Source organism: Artemia franciscana, chromosome 2, assembly GCF_032884065.1.
Source record: "Artemia franciscana chromosome 2, ASM3288406v1, whole genome shotgun sequence".
Classification (NCBI taxonomy): domain Eukaryota; kingdom Metazoa; phylum Arthropoda; class Branchiopoda; order Anostraca; family Artemiidae; genus Artemia; species Artemia franciscana.
Genome location: NC_088864.1, coordinates 2,431,496 through 2,445,848, shown reverse-complemented (window position 1 = coordinate 2,445,848; position 14,353 = coordinate 2,431,496). Strand labels below are relative to the sequence as shown.

Below are 14,353 nucleotides of genomic sequence, written 5' to 3'. Positions count from 1 at the left end.
CCGGAACCAAATTGGTTTAACCATCAAATACACCGGAAACAAATAATAGGTACACCAACTAGCAAAAGTGGCAAACCCCTCATTGCCGAAGATGATTATGAGCTAACAGCCGTTTCTCGCCCAAAGTGAACCGATTCTTACTTATAAGTTACATATCAGTTTTTGGAGTATTGCTGAGATGTCTTGTGGGCAACCGGCATACACACAGTACGTTTTGATTTAACTTCAGACAATATTTAGTTTTTAAACATAGTGGGCAAATTGCATAACTGTGAGGGTTTGATCTACGCAATAGCCCTAGAGATATAGTTAGAAGTTCGTTCAGCTATGCTGAACAAAATGGCTTATCTTAAAATTTTGATTGTAAGTGTTTCGAAAATTATGAGCTAAAGAGGAGGGCTGATTGCCCTCCAATCACTTTTGACTCTTAAAAAGGGTACAAGAACTTTGAATTTCCAATAAAATTAGCTCCTTTAAAATATCGATGATATTACTAGCTCTAATGCAGTGCGGCCTATGATATTGCTTAAATGTTCTTTTAATACTTGCATGCTTATACTTTTTTCGTTTACTTGAAACTCCCCCTAACGTAGCAGTAGCAGTATGTAGTAGTAATAGCAGTATGCCAATAGCACTTTTGTATTTTTTTTTTTTTTTTTTTTTTTTTTTTTTTCAACATCCCCTTCAACACACGATGAAATTTTCAGCTTAACACCATCAACCAGTCCAGAATCATTGCTAATACTTCTTCTTGACAACCTGTGTGGGCATAGTGTGTTTCGATTTATTTCAATACAGTTTCAATACTACCCAAAATTTTCGCCTTAATACCCTTAGGTTTATTAGCAGTAGTAGTAGCACCATTAGATATCGTAGCAGCAGTAGGAGTAGAGTTAATAGTAGTCTTAGCTTTAGTAGCACTAGAAGTAGTACCAGTAATAACGATAATAGCAATAGTAGTTGTTGTAGGAGTAGAAACAATATTATTAGGTTAGGTTAGGTTAGTCCCAGGGCATAACTTACAACCCCTGTCCCTAGACTCTGGGGTTTAGTTCAACCCCAAAAGCCTTTTGATATGATATTTAGACTATTTTGAATAAAATGGCCTTTTCAAAGTCCTGAACTTGCCCTGAGGGCTTGTTGCTAGGTGTCCTCCTGGAAATCTCAAAATTTTCCAAATTTCTGTTACTTTTTATTCAAATTCCTGTGTTCGTGCCAGCTACATCCTTTGTATTTGGTACCTCTCTCCCCATAGGGTAATGGCTACTTTGGGTAAGAGACTCTGTTTTGACGGGTTTCCTGTCCAATAATATAAGTGGGGAGAAGGTGGATCGGCTAAGAATAGCAGTTTGTTAAGTTTGAATAGAATTAAAAAACACAAAAAAAGAAATAAAACTCTTGGCGGTATCAAAGTTTTGGGGGTCGAAATCAGACTTGATTTATTTTTGCATTAACCCCTATATATATTAGACAGTGTATCAAAAGCGCGGTCCACTTAAGACTTTCATGATTTATCGAAACTTAATGATAGAGCGTTTCAAGTAAACTGACTGATGAAGAATGAAATCTTCTAACCCTTATATGTCTGTTTGCAAGGTTGTCAAGTTTTTCTTAGAGAGAAAGCCTCTCACGACTCGGTTCTAAAAATCTTCATATCATCTGACTTGCCCTGAGGGCTGTTGGGGTGGGGAGGGTTGTCATCCTCAAAGATATTATTTCAAGAGCTTTCAACTACGCTAAACAAGACGGTTATCTCAAAATTTTGACTGGATGTGTGTTGGGAAATGATGGGCGTGGGAGGGGGGTTGGTTGTTCTCCAATCAATATTGACTATTAAAAAGGGCAGTAGCTTATTCGATTTCCAATCGAATGAACTTTTTCAGTTTTTACGATAACTCCTTATATACGAAGTCCCCTGATCTAAAAAACCAAAAAATAAGCAAATAATACATTGTGCCAACATCGTTCTTTACTTAGGCAGCGCTATTACGCTGCCTATGATTCGTTAACAAAGGAGGTGGAGAAGAGGTCATTAGAAAATATTTAAAAGAAGCAGGAATATATGTGGTACAGTAATAAGTGAAGCTCTGAACAGAGCGAGTTTATGAGTGCACGCAGCTCTGTTTGGCTCAGACAACTTTGTATTGTGATGTGATCAATAGTAGCTGTAGCACCTTCTTAAACGTTTGGAAATTCACCGGTGATAGCTCAAACGAAAGTGATTTTGCATCTGAGAAAAAACTGAGTGGTATCTAGTGTGACACATCAAATCACTAGGTTAATCACGAAAACCCAAGTAAAAATATTAATTGTATCTATTTTTTTTATACTTTCTGTTAGGCCGAAGATTGGAAAACTATTTTTTTTTCTCATGCATTGTATTTTTCTTTAACTAGCCTCTGTACTGCATATTAAACTACCATAAATATACGATACACAAAACTAGTTACAAACAAAAGAGTACTCCTATTTTAAGAAACTTTTTGGTTGAATCCAATTTGACATAGACCTCTTATTGAAATCCAAATTTGAATGATCGAAGATGGAATGAAGGATGTTCCTTCGTGTTTTATTTATTTATTTTTTATCCGCTGGGTAACCTTCATCAGCAATAGCCCTAGTTGTTTTTTTTTTTAATCCCTAACAAGCCTATGCTAAAGCCCTGGAATTTCTAATCTTATCAGTCCTCGAAACTCTTTTGCCCATATCCTGAAATTTTGTGCGGTTAATGGATCCAATTTTCGGTGAAACCTAGAATTAATCACCGTTCTTGAGCTATTTACAATATTGTTCCAAGAAAACTATGAAATTGTGGAAATTATTGTACTTAAGTTGCAACCTGGGCCATCTATGAAATAACGGATTGATACTATTGTTTTGAAAATAATACGTTTCCATTTGAGTAATTAATAATTGAAACATTCTTTCTCGGGGTGCTGAAAGCGTTTTAACATGTATAATCTATAGGTAAGCTCTTCAGGGTTGTTAAGCAGAACTTTTACTTGGATTTATCTTTACATTCCAAATTAAACAAATGACAAAAAAAGGAATTTTACTCTTCTACAAAAGAAGAATACAGTTTACACACTTTTGCTCATAATTTCATGATTTCATAATTCACTTCTTAACGTCGAAAATACTTGTTGAAATAGGTCGTTTTTGTTTGTATTTTAGTATTTTTTTAATTTTTGAACTTGATAATGAGTGAATTCATTTCTAAGCGGATGTAATTTATTGTCGGTATTGTTCGCTGTAGAGTTAAACTTTAAGTTTTCCTTGACTTACTGACTGACTTATGTCCTAGACAGGCACATACGCAGGAATTTTTTTTCGGGTGGGGAGGGCAAAACCTTCGAAATAGCATATATAAAGTAGCACTTTTTTTATTTTGTTATGCAAAAAGCACGTATATCGGAAAATACAGATTAACTTTAATCTGTAGTATTGTAGCGGATGAGGGGAAGAAGACTGAAGCCTCAAAAGTACCTTTTAGGCTCAGGTTATGTTCATAGCGATTTAGAACCAGTGATTAATCTATTATATCCCACTGAAAGGGAAATTTTAGGGTTAACAGTGCTAAATGGGTGCTGTGGGGGTAGTTGCACTATTGCAGAAACGTAGATTTTAATGAAAAACGATAGTTTCCAAAATTGATCCATTAAAAGCTGTACTTTATCCTAAAAAGGGGGGATAAACGCCCTAATATCAAGGATAATTTTATTTTGCTGTGGAAAGCAAACTTTCTTTACAAAAAAAAAAAATAACAGTACAATTGCTAATTCTTCAAAGAGGTTAGACAGAAAATGGGTTAATAATTGGGCAGTGACTTGACCGGATAATTGCATGCTGTAAAATCCCCCCAAAAAGGCTTCACACATGTATTTAGATTCTTAATAAATGTCCTACTTTTGCCAGAAATCCCAAGAAACCATGAGGAAATTAAACATTTTACAATTTTTTTGGGGGGAGGGGGGCCGTAGGCCCCTCTGCGTACGTACCAGGTCCTAGATATATATTTGTGTTGTGTTGGGGTCATCTCCTTAACCTTAGGAGATTTATTAACTAGGGGCTCCAGTCGCATTTTCTCGAGACTTGTAGTTTACCACTTGATTTTCTTTCAGAAGTTTTTGTTTTAGCCTCTATCTTCATAGTGTGGTATAGAAAATGCGCTTGAAGGGTTATGGGGAAAGTATCCAATTTTAGAGCCCACCTGAAAGTTGGGTTGAAAAAAAAGTTGTTACCTGTTGATTGCCTAGCTCAGGTTAAAGGTACTCTATAGCCCAAACTCGAAGGGAAAGGAGGAAACTAAAAGGATCTCTGAGGACAGAAATCATAACCTGTCATACTAACGATTAACCTTTCGAAAAAAGGCAATATTTTAATATAAGAAGTTTGGTTTTCAAGCGCAGTGAGCTGTAAATGTAGTTTAATTTGGTGAAGACGAGTAAGACCTGCTAAAGGTGTAGAGGACTTGTCAGTCTTTTGAAGATTATTTTTCTTCCCTAACTTATGAGAATACTAGAGGCCAAAGGAATAGTTCTTCACGACCTTCTGTTAGTAGAAGATACATTACATACATAAAAAAAGACTACCAGATAAAAATAATAAAAAAGAGGAAAACTCTGAATCATTCTGAAAGAAGCTGAGTCGATTATCTTCTGTTTATGACCTAAGGAGGTTTAACCGTGTCTTGCCAACTCTGAAAGTATTATCAACAGTGGTACCAGTCTTCATATCTTCAAATTTGTTGCTAGAATAAGCAGAAAATTCATAACGCTTGATGAAAATTCGATATCTTCATAAAAGAATTCATGGATACTTCAGACACATCCATGCTGGATGCTTCATACGAAATCTGAGTTGAAATCTCCCAATATGTTTATTTATATGAGTGATTCAGAAGTATATCCTGAAATTCGTCGTAGATTTGGGCAAACAGGGGAATGGATAAATAACTAAATCGGTTAAGTTCTTAAAGATTGCTAGATATATGCAAGGGGACACCACCTTTGACCCCTTGATGTCCGTGGAATCGTTCCGTCCCATATCCAGGTATATCTAAAAGCATGTCATTATTGGAACCCAGAAGTGTTTCACGTAACCTGATAACGTTCGGTAGCCCAGTGTGAAACATATGTCTTTAACGATCAATGGATGAACAGGGATACTGAGTATTTTGCGGAATTACCGAAAAATCACCAACTCACTTAGTAACCCTCTTTAAACTTGACACATACTTACTTTTAAGTGCAAGAGATAAAGTAAGTGAATCTCCAGAAGTTGAATTAGAATATCCTGATGCTTACAATCATGGATAGAACGTTTTTATAACCTTCAATAGTTGTGATAAATCAGAAGGACAGCTGCTGTCACATTCCAGCGTAAAAATCTCAACGTTAATACAAATACATTTGACTTAATGGGAAACCATCGTACCCTAACTTTAACAGTATATATGTTACCGTGAATGTCCCAAATGTGGTTAATGTCGAAATTTATCAGTGAATGTCCGAAATACCTTTTTGTCTGCTTGAATTCAATGACCTCTGCGAGTCATCTTTTTCAGTCTTATGCAAGCTATGATGGTAAAAGTTAAAGTTATGTTAATTTAGATTATGTTAGGTTAGGTTAAGTTAGATTAGGGTAGGTTAAATTTGGTTCTAAATATCAGAATTGGGTTAAAAATCTAACCTAAGCTAGCGTTACCCAGCCTAACCTCACCTAACCAACCCCAATTTAATATAACCTAACGTGTCATCATCAAACCTTGCATTAAATTGAAAAAGTTGACTGGCAACACTGACTAAATCCAAGGAGAAAAAAGGTATTTCGGACATTCACCGGTGAATGTTGACATTCACCATTTTTGGGATATTCATGGTAACATATATTCAGCTTTAAACTTCTCAAGCACACTACATAACATTACAGAGAATACAATACATGGGAAATAATTCAACATATTAGAAAAATTGTCCTAGATTTGAGGAAGCTGCGAAGGACACTGACAAGGGATGATATCATCAATAAGACTAGATGTAACGCGTCGAGTATGTTCCTTCCAAAACAAATGGAAGAAAAATTTCTTGGGGTGAGACAAGGCCCCTTATAGAATCAAGATCATTATTCAAGCCTGGTTTTAATAAATTCAAATTCAATGAACACTCTCAAAACAAGCATCATAAAAGGAAACAAATGACTTATAGTAGTAGCTATCATTGGCCCAAGTCAGTGGCATTTTGAGGGAGATTAAGTCTCTTTCAAGGTTTTGAGTCCTTTAATTGAAATTTTGCAGGGTCTTTTGATTCGAAGGCAGCAAAGGGAACTCTTATTCATCTATGGCATAATTTTATCTATTGCTCTGCACAATGGAAAATATCTTGGCTATCTCAATTCTATGGCAATTTTTATTCTGGCTGCACTAGCTTCAAAAAATTCTAAACCTTTGATTAGAATCTGAATTTACTAAATGAAAAATTGGTTCAATTTACCTATTTTGAATTTTTCTTGCTCCGTTGGCAACGGACTCTGTGCATTCTAGTTGTGGTTGTTTTCCGCTCGGAGTTTTTATTTCTAATACGCCCATGTTAAAGCGTTAAACCTTAAATCTTAATTAAGTGGCTAGGGAGAATTAAGAATGAAAACAATTAAGAATACTCGCCAGGAAGATTACTGAAGCAACTGATCGGATCAGAAAGTATTTTAATCTGTTTTCTTTTCTTACCTCAGTTATAATAGGAGTAAAACTCAAAGAGATTCTGAGTCATAGGCCTTACCAAGAGTGAAAAAATAGCATGAGTATCTACGAGAAAAATAAGCATAGGCTTTACCTAATAGAAAAAGATATTTTTTTTTATCATTTAGATATCAGTCCAGTAGCTTATCATAGCTTACGCTATAATAGGAACCGAACAAGTTTGGATCAACCTCGAACATGAATAAAACTCAAAAATTGACAGAACATCTGTTTTATCTTTCTGTCATAGTGCTGGTAAGAGAGGGAGGTTAGATGGTAAATACGAACAAATGTCTGGTGAAACACTAAACATAATGAAAATATATCTGAAACTGGAGGTACGTAGCCTGGCTTGTTGGCAATCACATCACAGGGACTGACACTGAAAAGGGCATAAACAGGAAAATAAAAAAAGCTTTGTAATTAGTGAATTACGAAAAGTATTAGCACTTCATACTTTTTCAGAATTACCGTGCTCAATATGTTATCAGCGTCGCACACATAGCATGTTCCAGTATTTATATTCCCTTATGTAGCACCAGATGAAATCTGATTGTAAAAGATGACATTACTAATGAAATAGAAGCCAACGAAACGAATACGACCAAAAAACGAATGTCCTGGCTTATGTGCTTCCCCGACGATTCACCAACTTACCACTAAATAAAAATTAACTGTGCGAAGGAACTATGTGAGAAAAAGTTTGTTATAGAATAGTAATACAATGGATACTTTGTAGCAACAAGGTTTTCTATGGGACTCCATGATGCGGAAGAGGTAGATTGTGTTTAAGAGCACTTCATGTTCATCTATTATTAAAATTCTAGTAATGCCAACTCTGTGAGAAAAAGTTCGTTATACAATAATAATACAATGAAATTATGGAAATACTGCGCAGCAACGAGGGTTTCTATGGGACTCCATGATGCGGAAGAGGTGGATTTGCTTGCGATGTACTACAGAAGCCGAGGCTTGAGAAAGCCTGAATTCATCTTGGAGGGAGCACGAGGGATAGAATATGGAGTAATCTCAATTCTGGTTGCATTAGCCTAGCCTTGATCAATTTACATCTTTGATTAAAATATTAACAACTCAAAAATAAGTTCAGTTTGTCTGTTCTGAATTTTTCTGCTTCTGTTGGACACTAATTTTGTGTCCTCTGATTGTAGCTGTTCCCTCTCGGAGTTTTTATGGCACTTGGTATTAACCAAGTGACATATAGCAATCGCAAATTCTGTCGGTCTGTCGGTCTGTCTGTCGGTCCCGGTTTTGCTACTTTAGGCACTTCCAGGTAAGCTAGAACGATGAAATGTGGCAAGCGTATCAGGGACTGGACCAGATTAAATTAGAAATAGTCGTTTTCCCGATTTGACCATCTGGGGGGGAGTGGGGGCCGGTTAATTTGGAAAAAATAGAAAAAAATGAAGTATTTTTAACTTATGAGCGGGTGATGGGATCTTAATGAAATTTGATGTTTGGAATGATATTGTGTCTAGAGCTCTTATTTTAAATCCCGACCGGATCTGATGATATTGGGGGGAGTTGGACGGGGGAAACCTAAAATCTTGGAAAACACTTAGAGTGGAGGGTTCGGGATGAAACTTGATGGGAAAAATAAGCACAAGTCCCAGATACATGATTGACATAATCGGAACGGATCCGCTCTCTTTGGAATAGTTGGGGGGGGGGGGTAATTCTGAAAAATTAGAAAAAATGAGGTATTTTTAACTTACGATCGGGTGGTCGGATTTCAATGAAATTTGATATTTAGAAGGATATCGTGTCTTAGAGCTCTTATTTTAAACCCGACCGGATCTGGTGACATTGGGGGGGGGAGTTGGGAGGGGGAACCTATAACTTGGAAAACACTTAGAGTGGAGGGATTGGGATGAAACTTGGTGGGGAAAATAAGCACAAGTCCTAGATACATGATTGACATAACCGGAACGGATCCGCTCTCTTTGGGGTAGTTGGGGGAGGGGTTAATTCTGAAAAATTAGAAAAAATGAAGTATTTTTAACTTACGAACGGGTGATCGGATCTCAATGAAATTTGATATTTAAAAGGATATCGTGTCTCAAAGCTCTTATTTTAAATCCTGACCGGATCTGGTGACATTGGGGAAAGTTTGGGGTGGGGGACCCTAAAATCAGGGAAAACGCTTAGATTGGAGGGATCGGGATGAAACTTGGTGGGAAAAATAAGCAAAAGTCTTACATACGTGATTTGCATAATTGGAACGGATCCCCTCTTTTTGGGGGGGGGGGGTTAATTCTGAAAAATAAGAAAAAATGACGTATTTCTAACTTACGAAGGTGTGATCGGATCTTCATGAAACTTCATATTTAGAAGGACCTTGTAACTCAGATCTCTTATTTTAAATCTCAACCGGATCAAGCGTAATTGGGGGAGGGGGCAGCTGGGGGGGGACCAGAAATCTTAGAAAATACTTAAAGCGGTGAGATCAGGATGAAACTAGATGGGAAGAATATAAACCTGTCTAAGATACGTGACTGACATAACCGGACCGGATCTGCTTTCTTTGTTGGAATTGGGGGGGGGGGGTAATTTTGAAAATTGAGGTATTTGTAACTTACGAAAGGGTGACAAGATCTTAATGAAATTTGATATTTAGAAGGATCTTGTGCTTTAAAGTTCTTATTTTAAATTCCGACCAGATCCTGTGACATTGGGGGGAGTTGGAGGGGGAGACCAGAATTCTTGGAAAACGTGAAAATTGGGGTATTTTTATCTTACGAATGCATGATTGGATCTTAATGAAATTTGATTTTTAGAAGGAATTCATGTCTCAGAGGTCTTATTTCAAATCCCGACCAGATCTTTTGACATTGGGGGTAGTTGGAGGGGGAAATCTTGGAAAAACACTTGGAGTGGAGGAATCGGGATGAAGCTTGGTGGATAGAATAAACAAATGTCCTTGATACGTGATCGACAGAATCTTACTGGATTCGCTCTCTTTGGGAGATTTGGGGGGAGGGGTTCATTGATTTGGCGAGTTTGGTGTTTCTGGACGTGCTAGGACGATGAAAATTGGTAGGCGTGTCAGGGAGCTGCACAATTTGACTTGATAAAGTCTTTTTCCCAGATTCGACCATTTGGGGGATTAAAGGGAGAGGACAAATTAGAAAAAATTAGGTATTTATAACTTACGAGTGGGTTATCGGATCTTAATGAATTTTGATATTTAGAAGGACATCGTGACTCAGAGCTCTTATTTTAAATCCTGACCGGCAGTAAGCCTCTTATTTTCCTTTTTAAATCAATCTATTGATTCATAGAATTTTATTAGAGCTCATACCATATGAGCTCTTGGCTCTTAGCTCTTCTCGCCTCGTCACAAGTGCCATATGAGCTCTTAGCTCTTGTTATTCCTAGTAAACCTATTTTAAAGCTTTAAAATCCGCTACTATGTATTTAGTTCCTTATTTCCATGTTGGTTTGGACCCCTCAAGTCTGTAGACTTTGTGATTTTCTTATGCGTTCTTTTTTCCTTTTGCGTGTAATTCTGGGTCATTACAAAGTGAGATATGACTTTTTTTTTATTTTAGTGTTAGTGGATTGGCTCCTTGACATTTCAAGGTTGGCCTAACCCCCTCCCCACTCCCACCCTTCAAAAAAATAGACTCAGTTTTGGCTCTGGATGCAATTATAGACAGTAAAAGTTATGGTACTATTTGAGTTGCAATTCCCGAGTTATATTCGGCCAATATGCAGCTATATATTTTTTGGCTTCGAGAGCTTCAGTAAAAGCAACAAAATACCAGAATTACGTTGAAGATTGAAGAAAACGTAAGATCTGCAAAACCACACCATTTTTAGGAGGGGCATGGGCTCGAAGGCTCTGTGACTTTAGTAAACTTCAGCGTGATGAACTTCAGATGTACGGTAAACTTATAGACGACGGGAACACTATATTAGCACATTGCTGTTTAATAGTAAATAGTTGTAACTGACATCCGTGGTCAAAATCGAGATACGGATGTTACCTATTTTTTATGAGTTTTGTAGTGGTATAGCTCGTTTTTTGTACGATGCCTCTCAACTGAAGAAATCAAGAATACAACTTTATGGCTAAATTGTGGAGGCTAAACTTAAAGCAAGGATGGATTCTCCCATGGAAATGGTTGAGTTTCTTGTGTTCCCAAAGCTGTTGGATCGCAAAATTATTATTCCTATTGAAAAGATCAAAGATTCTGAGTCAGTCCACAGGTTTATGTCTCCGATTAATGTGACATATTGCAAGTGTGTTTTTTGCTCGCATCGGTCAAAAAACGACGGCCCATCCAGCACAGACAACATGCCCAAAACAAGAAGCTGCTACTTCCTGCCCCCACTGAAAAGGCTAAGAAAGGGGGAAATGTAATCAGTAAAGACCTATCAGTTACATTGCTTTGCTGTTTTAACCATGTAATCGAGATTACTGAAGTTGGTTTATAATCATTTCGAATAAAAGTTCAGTTTACATGATCTGAGTAATGGAAAAAGGTAGAAACTTTAGAAAGCTTTGAAAGCTTTTGAGCCCTAAGATAAGCCTTGGCTATTTCCGAGAACCTTTTGGTGACAAATTGTTGTAACAGTGGAAAAAGAAGGGAAGTGCTTTCCTGCACTTTTGCTCTAACTACCTTAGCGGCAAAAATGCCCTATCTCTTTGTAGTTTGACCTTTTGACCTAATAAATTTCTGTCTCCCAGACTAGTGGTTTTAAATTGGTGTATAGTTCGTTTTTCTATCTACCATACCTTCAGCTCCACGAAAGCTTATTTTTCAATTTGTGTTTTCCTCGAAATTGAACAAGTGCACATACGATCTTTTGCTATCAACCAGCAATACATGCCCATCCTTTTGTATGTCCCTGAACTATTCTCCCTTTACCCTACCTGTTGTTTCCTCGCTTCATTTTATGCTATCCTTGTTATATTTGAGTAAGTTTTTGATATTATGAGTTATTTTTATTATATTTCGACTTTGAGATTCAGGAGTTTTTTTTTTGCCATTTGACAACTATTTTTCTTTATTTCTCCTGTAAAAATCCCAATTTATATATGTAATAATTTATTTTCTTTTCATTTTAGTTACTTGATTATTAGTTCTGTGCATGCTTAATGCTTCATCAGCTGAAGGTAATTTTTTTTTCTTATATACATATATACTTGTTTACTTCTCAATTCGTCTTGCTATTCTATTTCCTGTGTATGAACCAAATGTCTTTATAGTTTATCAAAAATATCCCATCTGTAATTGAATGTTTATTTTCCAACAAAATATTGTCTTAACTACTGGTGCATTTTCTTCGCTACTTGCACTCTTGTGTATTTTTTATTTTCCTAATTTTTCAAAATTGTTGTTTAATTTTGCTTCGTGAGGTGTTTAAGGTTATAAGTTCTAGACTAATTTACTCATATTTTCATTTTTTGAGACAAAATGAAAATGTGAAGCTTAACTTCACTTCATCTTAATTCATAATGGGGAAGTTAACTTCAAGTTAAATATCTTAAGGTTAAAAAACTTAACTTCAAACTTTTCACCTATGTATTTCAATCTTATGCGGGTTTTAAATGGGCATGGATCAGACTCGATACATTACAAATTTGCTCTTATGACGATTATTCAACATTCATTTCCCCCATGAGATGGGACTGAACAGTACCCTGAAAGACCTGAAATATCGAGGCCTAAGAAGTTACTTTTTGTGTTTTTAGTGTAGGTTGTTTCCACGAAAGCCTTGAATACCATATTTTCGCAACCGCTTGAGAAATACAATTATGCAAGTGTAGCCTATTTTTTTTTATTTCCAAAGTGTATATTATTAATTTTGGTTGCTATGGGCCGTAGTTGGCTCATTACTAGGTTGTAAATACTTCTAACACCATGAAACCTTGACTACCTTATTTGTTCTCTTTCGGGCAAAATTATGAAATTGTCTGATAGGCCGGTTTGGATACGATTATTTGTAGTTAGCAGAGCTTTGCTCGATTTCTTTGCGCTCCACTTCCATCTCTGCTAATCTTATTATAATTTTATTAGCGCTAATAATCCGCTAATCTAATTTGTTAATCTCCACTTCCATCTCAGATTGTATTGCGGTATACTTATTACGTTCTATATAATCTTGTTATAACTTATACGTAGTATTGCGGCATACTTATTACGTTACGCGTAATAAAAGTCAATTAACATGTAGTTAGGTTATGCACTAATGGTTTTAAAACGGAGTTACTATCGTTGTAGTCATGTATAAATTTGCTCTAATCAGAAAGCAGTTAGTAATTATATCATATAGAGTCATTATGGTGAATCGATAGCATATTTTATTCTCAACGTATTTTTTTGGTTGGGATTAATAAAAAATGAGCCTTTTGTATATAGCCTCAGGCTAAACCTGGCCCTATTACAGAGTGAGTGGCCGGGTTGCAACTGTCCCGGCGGTGATTATTATATTTTGTAAGAGTATTGAATGGAGAATCGAATGGTGTATCTTTTTTTCTTATCTTCTTTCTATCATACAAGTAACCTACCCCCCTCCCCTGTTGCTGTGCCCGGCTCTTAGCAATCAGAAAAGTGCTGAAAGCCAAAAAGAAACATCAAGACATGACAATCCGTGACTCTTAATGGGTCCTTTCTGGAGAAATTGTTTGGAAATAAACAGTTCTGGCTTTTGGAATTAACTTATAAATTTATGTTGATCCAAAAAACTGGTCGTGAATCTTGATGGACAATATTTGTTTGTTTTACGTAAAAATTAAATGAAATTTCTGTGTTCCATAGGCTTTAAAAGATCCAATTTGAATTTAAGAATGACCAAGCTTTTTGTCTAAATTCTAGAGCCGATGATTTATACTACCCAAATCTAGCTTGTTTTTTAGCATAGCACAAAAGTGCCTCTACCTTTGTTACAAAACAAATAAAGAATAATCGAGATGTCTTCCATAATATGATCATGAAGAAAAACTATTTTAAGAGGCTGACTTTTGAGACATTTTGTCCAAGTCAAATGTGATTTGCATTTTATCTCTCTCTCAACAATATCAATTGACTTTTGTAGCCATTAGGCAATCAAATAATACTATTTTTATAAATAATAACAAATTTCCTCTTTTGAGAGTGGGGGCTGGGTCTCGCTTTTACTGGATAATGCCTAGATTCAGATTAGTCAGTCGATAGTAACATTAATGCCTCCAAAAATTTGCTCAGTAAATATTATAACGAAATATGAGCTTCAAGAGTTTGTCCCGCCTTGCTGAGACCAAAAATTTATTAAAGGAACCATTACTAGGTCATCCCATTCAGGGATAACCTGCTTCTTGTCTAGCCTTGGAAGCACAAGGTTCTGCAGTCTATAATTCGTAAAACATGATCCAGTCTTCTTAATCTTTCTCTCGTTATAGCTTTGGAATCGAACCACATTTTTTGTACAGCTTACTGTTTGATATACGGCTGTTCAAACGAGTACCTCAAGCTATCCTTAGACAATTCTTCTGGAAGATATTAAAATGTCTTTCTAAGTCTGTTGAAGCGTCCGCATTCCAGAGTTATGCTTACTCATTGTCTTTAGGGTCGCTTCTTGTATTCTAATCTTTGTTTGCAGGCTTACCTTCTT

At 36.2% G+C, this 14,353-nt stretch overlaps 1 protein-coding gene across 2 annotated transcripts in view; it reads left to right on the top strand.

The window, feature by feature from the left end:
• LOC136035830 (sodium/hydrogen exchanger 9-like) overlaps nt 1-11,944 on the top strand; it is a 65,049-nt gene extending 53,105 nt beyond the window's left edge. For both annotated transcript variants that reach the window (XM_065717795.1, XM_065717801.1), the window contains one exon: nt 11,829-11,944. In XM_065717795.1, the coding sequence (XP_065573867.1) occupies nt 11,829-11,843 (15 nt within the window). In that variant the 3' untranslated portion in view covers nt 11,844-11,944. The remainder of the gene's footprint in view (nt 1-11,828) is intronic.
• Nucleotides 11,945-14,353: the final 2,409 nt, after the last annotated feature.